Source organism: Gopherus evgoodei, chromosome 9 (assembly GCF_007399415.2).
Source record: "Gopherus evgoodei ecotype Sinaloan lineage chromosome 9, rGopEvg1_v1.p, whole genome shotgun sequence".
Taxonomy (NCBI): domain Eukaryota; kingdom Metazoa; phylum Chordata; order Testudines; family Testudinidae; genus Gopherus; species Gopherus evgoodei.
In genome coordinates, this window is record NC_044330.1 from 106316234 (window position 1) to 106330859 (window position 14626).

Below are 14626 nucleotides of genomic sequence, written 5' to 3' on the forward strand. Positions count from 1 at the left end.
CCCCCCAGCAGATAGGTTTTTACCAAGCTTACCACCACCCCCATAAAGCAAGTTGCTAGAATTTGTTACGTTTGGATTGCTCTGATTTAGCACTACCTGCTTTTGTTCTTGCAAAGACTGAGAACCTGTATTTAGAAGGGTAATACCCTTCGGCAGAAATGCCAGAACATTTTCTATGAAATTTATATGGGCCACACTAGTACAGTGAGATCTGGTCAGCAATTTTTCACTAAACTATTTTTGTGCTAAAACGTGGTTTATTTTTACAAATCTCCCAACTCAAAAGCTTTTTGGAAGGAAGAGTTGAAATTGTCAGAATGTCCCATTTCGGCATCTTCCATCCAGAAAGTTTTGGGGCTTTTGAGTCACAGTGACTTTTCATTTCAAAATGTTAGTAAATTTAGACTAAAAAAGGGTTTCTAAAATGGGGGGAAAGGTCAAAATTGAAATAAAAATACTTATATTGACCCCCAAATATTGTTGGTTTTGTTTATTTTTGTTTGCAAAACCTTTTGAGATTTCAACTTTTCATCCTGATCTGGGATAGGAAATTTTTTTTTAAACCTCAAAAATTCTCACAGGGTAAGAAAACTGCTTCACCCTAGCTACAGTATTTGAGCACCTCATAATCTTCAATGTGTTTATCCTCACAACACCCCTGTGAGGTAGTCAAATGCTATTACCTCCATTTCATAGATGGGGCACTAAGGCATAAAGAGAATAAGTGACTGACTGAGGTCATGCAAGGAGGCAATGGTAAAGCAAGGAGCTGAAGCCGGGTCTCCAGAGTCCCAGGCTAGCACCCAACCCGCTGAACCACCCTGGTCCTCTTTTTCAGCTGATTCCAAGCTGGCCAATGTCGGCTTGAAAAAAAGCCGATATACTGATTTCTGACTCTCCAACTGAGGTGTACACAAAAGCTCAAAGATCAGTAGAAGACTTCTAACCAAGCCTGCTGGAATTTCCACCCGGGTTTCAAAATTCGTAAGTAAACAGTTTTCTATAGGAAATCTTTGCCATGACAAGAAGTTCCAAAGAGTTAACGGAACAGAGGTGCATATGCCACATGTATAAATCACTTATCGCCTGCTGCTAAAATAAATCCCGTCTTGATCACTGAGCTTTCATTGCAGCTGCCTCCAGTTCTCTCTCTGCTTCAGCCCTCCACATGGCCTTCTTCTGGGTATTCATCCTCACCAGCGTGTCATCTCTTCTAGCAGCCTTTGAATATAGACGGTGAAACTCATTAGCACAATAAAATTTCCCCAACAATAAATATCCCACTTGTTTGCTTCTCTTGCTTTGGCACCCCAGGGTTCTTTTGATTTTTTACAGTGAAAGAAGTTATTGAAGCTAGATTTCCTTGCTTCACCGAATTGCCAGTACTTGCAGCCTCGGACTAGCAGAGAAAGCATATTGCCTTTGCTCCAAAGGCACGTGAACAACTAGGACAAATTGTCCCGGGGGGGAGGGGGGCTTTCATCACTGAAAGACCTAGAAGCGGAGACCCTCTGGAGTTGTTTTGTTTGGTTCCAGTACCCATCCACCCATCACTGTTTGTTTAATTTATTTCACTCACAGGCTTCAGGCCACCAGTTTCACATCTAGGTTTCCCATCCCTGCCAGGAGGCCAGCTGCCCCCACCTACGCTGAGCTGACATTTTTGGAGGCAGTGTTTTTTCTTTGCTGTCACTCATTAGAAGGGTCCCAGCAGCCCAGCAAGGAAGGGTCACTGCACACAGCTGACGGGTGTGTAATTAGACCGAGGTGCTGGATAGCCTGTCTCACTGCCAGCAGGGCAGCAGCAACATCAAACAGCTGCTGAGTGATGCCACAGCAAATGGTAATTCCTTCGGGACAAGCTGAGCTTGTGCGGTCTGGTCAGTGGGGAGCGTGAGCCCACAGCACTGGGAAAAGACTGGGCTGAGTGGCCTGAAAGAAATGGAGACAGTGTCTCACTTAGGGCCTGAGCCAAAGCCCAGGGAAGTCAGTAGGAGCTGTCCATTCTCCTTGGAGAGAACCCATACTGAGCCACAGAGAAATAACTGGCTGTTAAAGCTGCATTGCAATGGGTTATTGCAAAGTCAATCAGAAAGAATAATTGTCCAATAAGTCACATGACTAATACCATATTAAAGTCAGGAACATGTGGTAAGTAACTCACCACCCCTAATATATTGTTTAATGTGTATTTGCTCAAAAAAACTTTGTATTTATTAAGAAAAATGTGTACCTGCCTGCTCTGTTCAAACAGTGCTTGCTGAGCAGTCAGTACAAACACACTTACTTGCTTGCCTGAGATGATCATGACCAAGCAGCCTAGCAGAGTCAGTGCCATTGTGATGTAGCAAATTTTGATCCTCAGTCTGCCCCTAGCAGCTTTGATGACCTCAGATCTGCAGAAGGGCAGAGCAGATTTCTGGTCAGATGACAACAACGTGGAATAAAACAAGAGGGTTTTTTTTAGTGGGGGAGGAGTGGGAGTTGTTTAAACAATTGCGCAGTTCTTGCCAGTGGCAGTTTATTTTTGCTCAGAGGTCTTCTGTTTTCTTTATATTGATTGATTCTTAAACGGGAAGTTAACAGTAAACTAGCCGCAGCCTGAGGGATTTAGCCAAATGCTGCATAAAGCAAAGATCTGAAGGAGGCCCCCCAGGGAATGAATGCTGCTCCTCTGCCTTTTCCTGACTCACTCAGGAGTAAAGAGCAGACAAGTGGCAGAGCCTGGAGTGCAAGTTAATCCTTTTAATGGTTGAAATCCAGGAGGCCACATCCTCAGCTGATTGTGCTGCTTTAACCTAGATGGGGGTCTGACCCCCACTGGTAGGTACGAATGATGGTTCTGCCAGCTAATGCTGCCTTTGGTGGGGTGACATGGTGCTCTGGCCCGGGGCCAGGAATGCACATCTTGGCAATGATTAATGGAAGCTTTTCGCATTGCAGCTGCTTCTCACAGCGACTCCCCCTTTGGTCTGTCATTATCATCCCATAACATTCCAAGAAAAGCTCCTGCACGAGGCGCCTCTCGAGTCTGGCTTTTCAACGTAGAAAGTCAGCCAAAGCAAAGCAAGCTGGCCAACAGCTGCAGTGTGGATGGAAGCGAGCGGGCAGCTGCTGAAGGCTTAAAGCACAGGGCAGTGGCACACCAGCTCCGAGGACTTTATGAAGCTCAGCGCATCTGCAGCTGTGGCCATCAAGTTACACACGTTGTTACTAGCCTCCTGGGCGAGATTCTCAGCAGAGCTAAGTGGAGATAGTTCGTCGGTGCAGCAGCCAGTGTGGGGAGGAAAACCACTTCTTGCACTGGCGGGTGGGCAGAGGAAAAGTCAGGAAACAAATTGTGATTCTCAGAGCCACTGTCCGATTCCTGCCCTGCTCCTGGCACTTTGATCGTTATTCCTTGCAATAGACATTTGAGCATGACAGCTTAAGCCAATCACTCATGAAACTGTAGCAAAAGAGTGGCTTTAATGACATCTTATGGGGAAAGCATGTGCTGAGGAACAAGTAAAGAACTCCCCACCACCACGACGTAAACACACCAACGTTAAAAACCAGGAGGCATTAATGTCTCTACTCCTTGAACTGATGTTCTTTTTTAAAAAAAGGTCTAAATAGGGGAAATGAGAGTATAAACAGGCATGATGGAAACTCACTTCAGATGTTTTTTGCTAAAACTACGGATGTTCCAAATTTTCTTTTGAAAGTCATGTGCCTTTCTTAATCACTTCGGTTTATAAAAGTGGTTAAAGCACATAACCTGAAATGGACATTAGGCAGCACAGTGATTTGTGACTACAAAGCAACGTGTGTTAAAAATGGTTTCTGTCCTCTTCTGAAATTCCTAATCTCCAAAGCAATTTAACCCAGTTCACTTTACAGAGTTGGCAAAAAAAAGCTACTGCTTCAAGATGGGTTTGTATTGTTTTTGGACCGAGAGAGCAGCGCACCCACACAGTTCATTCACAGTCACCTAGTCCTGGTGTAATATTAGAAAAAAGAACACTTACTCTCTAAGCTTAGTGTGGTGACTGACCACGTAAGGGAAGGTCTGAACTGGCAGTATTACGTGTATCCAGTGATGGAGATTTTGACAACATAAGAAAACAAGGTCTACTTACGATAACAGAGCTGGAATATCCTCCTCTTTTTTAAACCGTCCTGCCCATAATAAAATCTTTTTATCAAATGCTGTAGGTCTTCTGTCAGTTCTGAATGTGCTACGGCCTTTAAAAGATATTACCAAAGAAAGTCATCAGCTAAGTTAAGAGTGGAAGTAAAAAGCTGCATTTAAAGAAAAAAAGCCTCAGACTGAAAGTTTAAAGAAGGGCTCCACGTTCTCTAAGAAACCTGTCATTAAGGCCAAAATCCACCTTCAGTTAAGATCAGTGAGATTTAGCCACTCACCTCAAGGGCCTTGTCTAGACATTTTCTTTCATAGTTGTTCCCCATTGCAATTCAGCTGGTGCTAGTAACGATGAAAGGGGTTTTTTAGTCATTGTGTAGTCTAGCCACTGCCAACAATGGTTAAAATACCAGTGGCCAGTCTACATTCTGGATGCACGTTCTGCCAGGCAAGCTGCAATGGTGCATCATTCACAACAACACTACAAGAAGTTAGAAAATTTCATTTAATGAATTTTATGGAATTTTCCAATTTGGGGGCAAAACTTGGATACATGGGATGAAACCCTGGCCTCACTGAGGTCAATGGCAAGATCCCTGTTGATTGCAATGGGCCAGGATTTCACCCATAGATTTTTAAGACCAGCAGGGACGTTAAGCTCATTCCAACATCAAGCCCGTAAATGAAATGAAAAGTCTTTCATTTAAAAAATCTTGGAAGGAAATTCACTTTTTCTTTGGTAGGAGGGAATTTTCATTTCATTTATGAGCCTTTGACGTTAAAAAAATGTTTCAAAGAAATAATGTTGAGATGTTCTAATAAAAATGGTGCCGCCAGGGGGGAAGGGGGAGGTGGTGGACACAGCCAAGTACCGGCTCCAAGTGCCTTGTTGTTAGCTGAGAGCCTGGCCGGTAGTGGCTGATTTTGCTTGCAGCAATCCGGTGAATGGCAAGGTAATGAAGGTTCTTTCTCCCTTTGAGGGCAACATCCCAGAAAATGTATCACAAGGTCAGAGTGACATTCTCCCTACCACGGTGAACGGCTTGATCTATACTTTGATCCCAGATGTCAATGGCAAGTGTCTCACCCACCCCAGTAATTCCCTTCACTGAAATCAACAACACACACGGCTCCCAGGAAAAGCTTTGCAGCGAAAACAGACTGTACATTTTTTATGTTTGTAGAAAGAAAGCTCTCCAAAATAAATGGCTGGTCTGAAACTATAGCCATTTTTCAGCGTTACCACACACAGGTCAAGCAAGAGATTTACAAGGAGATGTTCCCCTCCCCAGTTTGGTGTTCAGAAGTCAAAAACCCAGCTCAATTCATCCTCCTTATTTCTCTGTATTTGGTTGTAACCGTGTTAGCTGCAGCATGCAGTATAGCAATGTGCAGATGCAGGAGAGGCTGCTCTGGTATCAAGCAGGAACCAAACAAACTTCAGGCCTACCCTGTGCTGACAGTGTCGCACTCCTCCATCTCCAGGCATGGCCACCAATGCGGTTTCCCTTCTTTGCTGGTGTGATTAGATTAGTTTTGCCCTTGGGCCAAACCAGCAAAAAATTCTCCCTTTCCAAGGTTAACAAACACCAAACAAAAAGTCCACATAACGTGCCTGTCTGCCCATTCTTCCTCTGTGGCGGGGGTATAATCACACCACCTCAATGCACCATCCTGCTGCTATGGAAGAGTCTGTGCTTTTCCACTGCCATGTCCCTGAACCAGCTGCCCCAAACCCAACCCTCCCTGTTTTCCTTTTGCCCCAGGGCCCACTGCCAACATTGGCCTTCTCCCCAACCCTTGCCCAGGATTCTCCAGTCCCGCACTTCCATGCTCCTTCTTCTGTCCCCCACCCCTCATCTGAGACTGGGACTACCACAGGCAACACCCAGGCACTGCAGAGCCTCCCCTACTCTCCCCAATATCTCTTCACACTGAGAATAAGTGCTTTCTAAGATCTCTCCCACATGCTTTGCTTCCAGTCTATGGTTCCTGCTGAATCTCTCTGCTCTGGGCCAGAACTTGAGAATGTCCTGGCCTTCCTCAAAGGCCTTATCTATCTTCCTTTCCCATTCCTCTCCCCAAGGCAGACGCTCTGGCTCTGAGAGAGAAGAGGGATTTTTGCTGAAGAGAGTCTTGTTGACCAGGGACTCCGTCTCCTGTTTCGTCTTGTTTTTAAAATGCTCAAATTAGTGAGGTTTAGCAAACTGTCTGCCGTGTTAATTCCTTGACAACGTTGCCATTCCACAAGGAGAATAAGGAGTGAGGTTGTGTTAAGATACAGTCCACTGGGAGACTGACAACACACTCTCATGAGAGCTAACTATGGGCACCACCGATCTGATGCATTGCACCACACAAGATTATCCAGGGGAGCCCATTGGTAGTCTCTCACAACATATGTCACTACGAAATAAGTCCTGTGCCCTAGCCTGGAACTGCGTTCTCAATGTTGGGGCTGAAATGAGGCCAGCTGAAGTAAGCCCGCTGTCAAAGGATGACAAGAAATGGCTAGCTGGATCCCAGAGCACCTGATTTTCCATGGCCTTCTAGCCTGTGCAGCTAGAAGCGAGTGGTGGAATTTGCTCTGGCCACATAGAGCTGTAGATGACAACTTGAGACACAAGGAGGGAGAAGATCAACCCCCTTGAGCTGAGACTTTGCTGCTTGAGTTTGAAAATAAACAGTGGCATTTAGAAGCACATAATGCTCTGTGGGGGGTAAGGGAGGAGGGAGTGCAGCTGACGAGCCCAGTTCTCCTTGAGCTTCCCACGTTGCTAATGGTCACCATTACGGCTGCTCTCCCCGGAGACAGAAGATAAAGAGCATCATTCCCTGCTAGGGTGACCAGATGTTCTGATTTTATAGGGATAGTCCTGATATTTGAGGCTTTGTCTTATATGGGTGCAAATTACTCCCTACCCCGTCCCGATTTTTTACCCTTGCTATCTGATCACCCTATTCCCTGCTGAGTTTACCAGGGTAAATAACGCCCATTGTTCTGACCAAGGCCTTTCTTTCACCCTGGTTTTGAGAGTGGCTGAAAAATTCAGCGTATAAATCCTGCAACCCTTTCTCACCCAGTGAAGGCCGGGGGGCTTTTAGAGTGTGCGTTGGAGACCTGCCTAGTTTACCCGCCCGGCCCTGGGGAGAGGTGCCGGACACACTGCTGGCTTTCTTAGCATGGCAGAGCAGGCTAGGGCCAGGCTACAGCCCAGTGCAAGGCAGGGAGGGCTGGAAGCCCCGGCAAACAGCCATCCCCAGGGAGTCAGCTGCAGATCCCCAGTGGTTTCTAGCCTTTCTCCCCCAGCCCCACACCTGGCTTTTGGCTACTGAAGCTCCAGGGGGATTTTGACAGGGACTGCCCCGTTCAGACAGGCAGCCAGACCCCTCCCCAAGACAGGCAGCCTGCCAAGGAAGAGAGCCAGGCCAGGCTGCTGAAAGCTGGCAGCCAGGGGTGACACTGGAGGTGGCTGAGCACCTGCTGCATGGTACCAGGTATCTTGACTGCTGGGGAAGCCACTCTGCAGGGCTTATAGGGAGCACCAAGCAGCTATCCCGCCCTCCAAGCGCCTCGCCCCATGGGAAGATTGTGCTAGCACTAACTGCCCTCTCTCAAGGTAAATCCCCACTCAGGGACTCTCTAGCCCGGGGGAGTGTAATTCAGTCCACTTCCTGCCTAGCCATCTTTCTGTGCCCAGTGACCTTCACTTGGTGCCTGGCAGGAGCCTTCAGGGATACAGAACCTCGGCACTGCCTGACCCGAACCCTCCCTGCACAGAGGTCATGGTTCTCCCAATTTCTAACACTCCTACTGCGGGGAGAGCTGGGGGAGAGACCCAGCTGCAAGACCTACCTGGATGCTACAGGATGAACCCTGGGTATCTGAGAGCTGCTATCAGGGCATATTTGTAAACTTCAGGTGACAATTTACTTTGCAAGGCCTGATTCTAACAGCAGCTCCATCAGCCCTGGCCGACTGCCTACAGTAATACGAATAGCTTCTCTTCAAGGACTTCCTTCCTAGGGCATGAATAGATGCATCTATTTCCTGACTGGTTTGGTTTTTAATACAACTAGTTCACTTCCATGAACTGGGAACATTTGCTCTGATGGAAGCAGGACTATTTTAAAATGTGCATTAAGAAATTGTCCATGTAAACTGTAAAGACCATACAGAATCTCCTCAGCTTAGCTAGGGGATAGAGAAACAGGTCAGTCACTGGCCATTTTACTGTAAATTATGTGAAACACAGAACAAAAGATTTCTACCCACCTGGAATAACCTTCTTTGTGGCCTCTGCTTTGTTACAAAATGTTCTTCTTGTCAATAACTGAGCGTCCTTGGTACATGGACACCTCCAGAAATCGGTTGTTCTCAAAATACTTGAGAAAAGAGGCTTACTTTTCAATAGCCTCCCCAGCATTGTGTGCCCGGTGGTGAAAAGTCCACTTCTACCTCTTGTGCTTCAGTGAATAAACAAGTCAGTAGTAGCCATTTACTCCTATAGACCTGATGTTCCAGCCAGCACACAGCAAATCAAAGTAAATTTGCCAAGTGTTCGAAAGTTAAGCTTCTGTGTGTCTGCTGACGGTATCACATATTTACACCACTTACCAGCTTCGCTGAGTCACAATGGCTCGAGCAATAGATCTACTACTCGTGTTTGCTCAAAGACACACCTTGAAAATCACAGAGCAATAACCCTAACTGCTCCTGCCTATGTACAGTGGGCCTAAGCCAATTCCCGTTGAAGTGACTACGAACTGTGTGTCTCAGGGTCTGTAGCTCCGAGGAGCTGCCAGTGATTGTAAAGATTTTGCATTTCTCTTATTCTTCGCTCTGTAACCCCCATGACCAGCAACAACAAATTGTAATGCCTGTATCGACCGAGAACTGAAATCGCAGTTTGTGTTAATAGAAAGAGTGCTGTGAAAGATGCTTTTCCCAAAGGGAAGTTCTGTAGCTGCTAATTGTCATTTCGGGTTAAGCCTATAAGAGACTTTAACAATCACACACATTTTATCTTGAAAACCAATTGATTCAAACATGCATCTTTTAAGGAGACACTTTCTTTGTTACTGAATAACAGGGAGTATAGGTTGGTGGAGAGAAAACTTACCATGATTAAAGCTAAGATTTTGTCATGGTTATTTTTAGTAAAAGTCACAGGCAGGTCATGGGCAATAACCAAGAATGCACAGAAGCCCATGACTTGTCCCTGACTTTTATTGAAAATAACTACGATAAAATGGGGACAGAGGAAGATCCAGCACCCACCACTGCTGGGGCTCCAGGGTTTCCCCCGTACCCAGGGTGGCTGAAAACACAGGGCTCCTCCCTGCCACTGGCAGCAGTTTGGAGCTTTGGGGTCTGCCCTTGGCAGCTGGGAGCTGCAGGGTCTCCCTCCTCCCCCAGAGACTGGAAGCTGCAGAGTTCCCCCTGGCAGTGGCTTGGAGCTGCGGGGTCCCACCCACCGCCTGCACCGACTTCCATAACCTCCATGACAATATCTTAGCCTTACTTAAGAATCATGATATATTACTGGCCCTGGATTTCAGTGGATGTCACAGTACTCAGCTCTTTGCTGTTATTGGCCATCCATTAACGAATTTACCTCATGTACATAAAAAAGAAATGATTAAAAATCTCGAATTTGCAAGCAGATTGATTGCATGCCAATCTTTCGGTGATGAGGGCAGTCTGAAGAGAAGAGAAGAGGTCTAGGCAGCTGGTAGTTTCACTTCTTAGGAGTTCTTGCCCCCTGAATTAGTTGCTGTAAATCTTGTGATAAACCCCCAAATACAAAGTAGAATTCATCTGACACCTTTGTGTTATGCTTGGTTTCAAGAAGAAGCCACTCAGAGCTGCTCAATTTCAGATGGTTTCCATTAGAAGCCACAACATCAGCCAGTTGTGTCTGAAACTTGGCCCAGGGTCATGAATCTCAAGGTTCCTGAAACCAATTTGGCATCTGCCACAAAAACTAAAAGTAAGCCATTTTCACTCGGTTCTGGGTTTTGTTACAAACATTTTACAACATTTTGTTTTGAATAAGTCACTGTTGTGACCTTTTAGCAACATTTCCAAGGCTCCTGGAGCTGCCTAGATCCCAGGAATTTAGGAGTCAGGGCGGTTCGGGGTGTCTTGGTGCCAGGGCTACCAGGCTGCCAATGAGTCAAGTGGGCATGTGGACAGGAAACCAGGCAGATTTCAAAACCTGCCTGGCAAGCAAGTTCCCATTGGAAACCTGCTCACTTTCCACTGGAATTTTGTCAAAATGGGACATTCCCGCAGAATGTTTCTATTTTCTCAAATCAGCGTTTTCAGCCGAACAACATTCCACCCAGCCCTGGCTCTGATGTCACTAACTAACCTCCCTGTAAATGAGAACTTGGAAAATAATCCTGTTCATACTACACTCTCTCTCTAGCTGCGCGGGAGCTGCAGAGCAAATGGGAGGACATCATCAAAAACTTACTTGTGTTTCCAAACAGCTAAGAGGTTAAACACAAAGAAAGGGGCAATCTAAGGATAGGGTGACCAGATGTCCTGATTTTATAGGGACAGTCCCGATTTTGGGGTCTTTTTCTTATATAGGCTCCTATTACTCCCCACCCCCTGTCCCAGTGTTTCACATTTGCTGTCTGGTCACCCTATCTAAGGAGAAAGTGCCCGTTTTGCACGTCATGTTTCAGAGCAGAACCGCGCTTACAATATTTCATAGTCAGCAAAGTAAGAAGAGTATGTGACAGTTAAAATTAGTTTGGCTACAGTATAGTATTATGTAGTATTTGTCCTTGAATGGAAGTGATCACTGAACCATAGCTATAACCTACACAAAGACTAGGTGGTCCTGAATGTGTTTAATAATATCATCCCTATTAAGATGCTATACACACAGAATGAAGCACGAACAGTGTCATTTTATCAGCTTGATGTTTCCCCTTCTGGTTTTTGCACAATATTCTCTCTAATGGTTCATGAAATGAAAATGCAAAATAAATTTCCTATTTGGAGTGCTGTGTTATTTACTCTGTTTATACATACGAGGCTCTAAAGTTGATTTATAGCCAGGAAGAAAATTCTAATTTGAAGGGAAGAGACTGTTGCCAAAGGGAAAGTTTTAAGAACCATTTAACTGTATCAAATTGAATATTGCCTAAGACAATCAAAGCGTGCTGGTGGTCGGGAGGGGTGTGATAGAACACAGATTGTGTTGTTAGTTAGGATGTTCTTTAAGGAGCTGGGTGGTGAAAGATGGGAGACAGAGGGAACAAAATGAATCACTCAAGCTATTCAGCCCTTGGCCCCAAGGAAAAATACTCCTCTGTTTATAGAGATGGTTTATGTTTTAGAAAACATGAATTTATAGACATTGAAGGAAAAAAAAAACTTGTGCTGATGATAACTGTGCTGCTTTTCCTCCTTGACGAAAACCAGACAATGCACTCAGACATAAAACAATGTATTTAGCTTAATTTGCTTGTAATTCAATAAAGCAAATTAGATCCATTTCCAGATTACAAAGGCATACAGCAACTAAATGGGAGTTTGAGCTTCCAGCTGCAAACTCTGCTGCAAGCTAGACCTGCAAACCCACCTTACGCAGTGAACGTGAGTATGATCTAATAGGCACAGCAGAAACCTGGTGGGCTGGCTGGGAATATCAATGGAGCTAGACAATTGTGCAGAGGGGAGATGGGCGGAAAAGAAGTAGGTGGGGTTGGTTTATATGAGATAAGTTTTACCTGCAGGCTTTGGTGTGTGTAACTCCTCTTGCTGCTCTGAGTTCCTTGTTTCCTTTAGGAGCCATGCTGCTGTGCCATCGTCCCCCTTCACTTACCCCAGGGCTGCACAGCAGAAATGGCCAGGGCAGTCTCTGGACTTTACCAGCACTTATGGACACTAACTCCTGTACAGAAAACTGAGGTCACAGTGTGGGAATGCCTTTCAAAACTCACTCTGCAGAATCGGGGGCTTGGGATGTGGGGAGCAGTAACATGTCTCCATTTGCCACGCTTAGATCATCTTGCATTCCAATTCCTTCTCCCCTCAGCCCCTCCTGTGGGATCCTGTGCTGCAACATGCCATTTTGGGCCCCGGTTCAGCAAGGAACCTAAGAACGGGTGTCACTTGAAGAATGCACCTTGCTGAATCCGGGCCTAAAATGCTTGTTGGGACTGAGATCAGCGCTTCTTGTGTTTAACACTTCTCAGGCCCTGCTCAAAAGCAGAGCCTCATCTCAGTAAATAGTCTGGGCCCTGGGGCAAGTTTCACTGGAAATGGAGTTCCCGGAATAATGAGGCCCGTACTCAGTTTTTAAGCAACAGTCAGGAAATTCTCCCACTGACTTCGGTGGGAGTTTGCCCAAGTAATAACTAAGACTAAGACCCAGACTGACTTCTGCCCTTCCCCTCCCCCATGCTTTTCCCAGCCCTCTGCGGCTCCTTCTTCTCAGCCCCACGGGGCTGGGGGCTGTGCATGGGGAAGGGACCAGGCTGGTGTCACATTCACCGTGCACAGTCGTCTTCCCCCTCACACAAACAACTTGGGTTCAAACTGTGTCTAAAGCCTGCTGAAGCCTTCTACCTTGGGGCTAATTCCTCCCTTTGGCTTCTGCAGAAACTAGAAGAACTTGCAATGGACCATTTTACAGCAAGATTTTGGCCACTTAATGTCAATATTTATTTGCTGCAAAATCCGGTGGGGCACTTTAATGTCCTTTTCTATTGCAAATGCTGCTGGGCATTTATTTGGCGTGAACTCACTCCTTTCCCTATCTGCGTACTCCCAGCTGTCAGCACGGCTACCTTCCCTAAGGGTCAAATTGGCAAGGACAAGCGGGAAGCCAACAGCCAACTCTGTGCAGATACGGAGGGCATGGAGAATTGGGTGGAGTTAATTCTCCTTAAACCTCATTTGACAGCTAGAGTCGGCGATTTTACTTTGGCAGAGACTTCTCACAGCAATTTTCACAGGTTAACTTGATTCTGGACTTCTCAAAGTCCACTCCAGGCCTATATTTCTATGATTCTGTATCAGCTGTCCTGAGCCCTCTTGCCCTCGCCCAGCCAAAAGCTGAGTCCCAGGGCAGTGATACCGCACCAGGCCTGAGCTTTCCCGCCACCTCATCTCACCATGCTCACGGGGGCGTGACTAGAAAGCACAGCTCCACTTGCCCTTCATAGCGAGAAGTGAGCAAGTCCCACTTTGACCCCAGTCACCCAACACAGTGAGGAACAGGGTCCTTTCTCCTGTATGCTGGAGCAGCTCTGGGGGATGCCACTGAAGAGACAATCTGGCCCCGAGCTTTTGCTGCAGTGTTCTGCTCCCGTGGAACTTGCAATAGTCCCAAAGGGTCATCAGCGGGGGGCAGTCTGGCCTTTGCAGCCGAAACAAAGACATGTCTTTTCTCCCACCTCCTCGCCCTCGTCCACCTCCGTGTCATGCATTCCCCAGGAGCGTCTCTCTTCGTTCCCAGCATGCCCCTTTCATTCCTCTCAGCACACTCCTCTGCACACAACTTCCCCACGCCCCGCAGCACCTTGTCAGTTCCCTCTCCTCACACTGTCTGCCCCACCAACCCTTCACATCACACTGCTTCCACTAAAGCTGTGGGGCTAATCCTGTCCTTCTTGATCAAAGATCCCCCTGAGTACAATGGAAGTTTGCTAGGTGAGGATTCAGTAAATTCTGCAGGAATTGGCTCTGTATGTGGCAGAGCTTGGAGAAATACCTTGAACATCCATTAACTTGGTGCATTACACTGAACGGCCAGACTGGGTCAGACCACAGGTCCATCCAGCCCAGTATCCTGTCTACCGACAGTGGCCAATGCCAGGTGCCCCAGAGGGAGTGAACAGAACAGGTAATTACCTGGAGTTGCAGTGTTATGCGGCTGACTCATTACAGAAGGCTGTAGGTTGTTATGGCGAGTGCCTTGTTTTCAAATACATGCTTTTCACAGCTTGAATGGGAACCACACCTATTGTGCCAAGCAGCTGTGTGAAAGATCACTGGGGAAAAAGCACTTTTAAACAGGAATAACCTGAACAACACATCTTTTTCCTGAGTTAGTATTGGTTTAACAATCAAACTTTTTACAAATATGTATCTCTTCCCGCCCCACCCCCACCCCAGTATACAGTTTCTTTTAGACTAAAGAACATTTTTTAAAATAAACATTAAAGCCAACTGGAAACCAACTTCCAGCTGGCTCCTGAGGCCTGCCGCAGCATTCCGCAGGAAGCAAGAATGACAATCTTCTGGCTCCGACAGTGGCGTAGGACACGAGAAACATAGATTCAAGTTCCAACTCTGGCCCCGCCTCCCTGTGGGACCTTAGGCCAGCTGTTTCTGGGAGCCTCAGTTCCCCATCTTTAAAACAGGCAGAGTAGTGTGAGGACACAGTCGTTAATATTTGCCAGGCGCTCACTCACTACAGCGATGCGGTCAGACCACCACTGACAGAGGGGGGCCTTAACTGCCCAGCAGGA

The 14626-nt window shown here is 46.5% G+C and overlaps 1 protein-coding gene across 1 annotated transcript; it reads right to left on the bottom strand.

Annotated features, from left to right (window-relative positions):
- Positions 1–591: 591 nt before the first annotated feature.
- On the bottom strand, positions 592–8553 carry LOC115657952 (protein FAM162B-like). The gene is made up of 4 exons (XM_030576329.1): positions 8403–8553; positions 4122–4227; positions 2288–2396; positions 592–1221 (listed from the first exon to the last, which is right to left on the bottom strand). Exons 1-4 carry the CDS (start codon positions 8551–8553, stop codon positions 1114–1116), a joined length of 474 nt encoding a protein of 157 aa, XP_030432189.1. The 3' UTR covers positions 592–1113.
- Positions 8554–14626: the final 6073 nt, after the last annotated feature.

Bases quoted from the DNA above. Each gene is read 5' to 3' on its own strand.
- LOC115657952 (XM_030576329.1), bottom strand. From the start codon at position 8,553: ATGCTGGGGAGGCTATTGAAAAGTAAGCCTCTTTTCTCAAGTATTTTG. The intron at 4,228-8,402 runs GTGGGTAGAAAT...TATCTTTTAAAG, and splicing joins CACAAAGAAGGTTATTCCAG to GCCGTAGCACATTCAGAACT. The intron at 2,397-4,121 runs GTAAGTAGACCT...GCCCTTCTGCAG, and splicing joins GATATTCCAGCTCTGTTATC to ATCTGAGGTCATCAAAGCTG.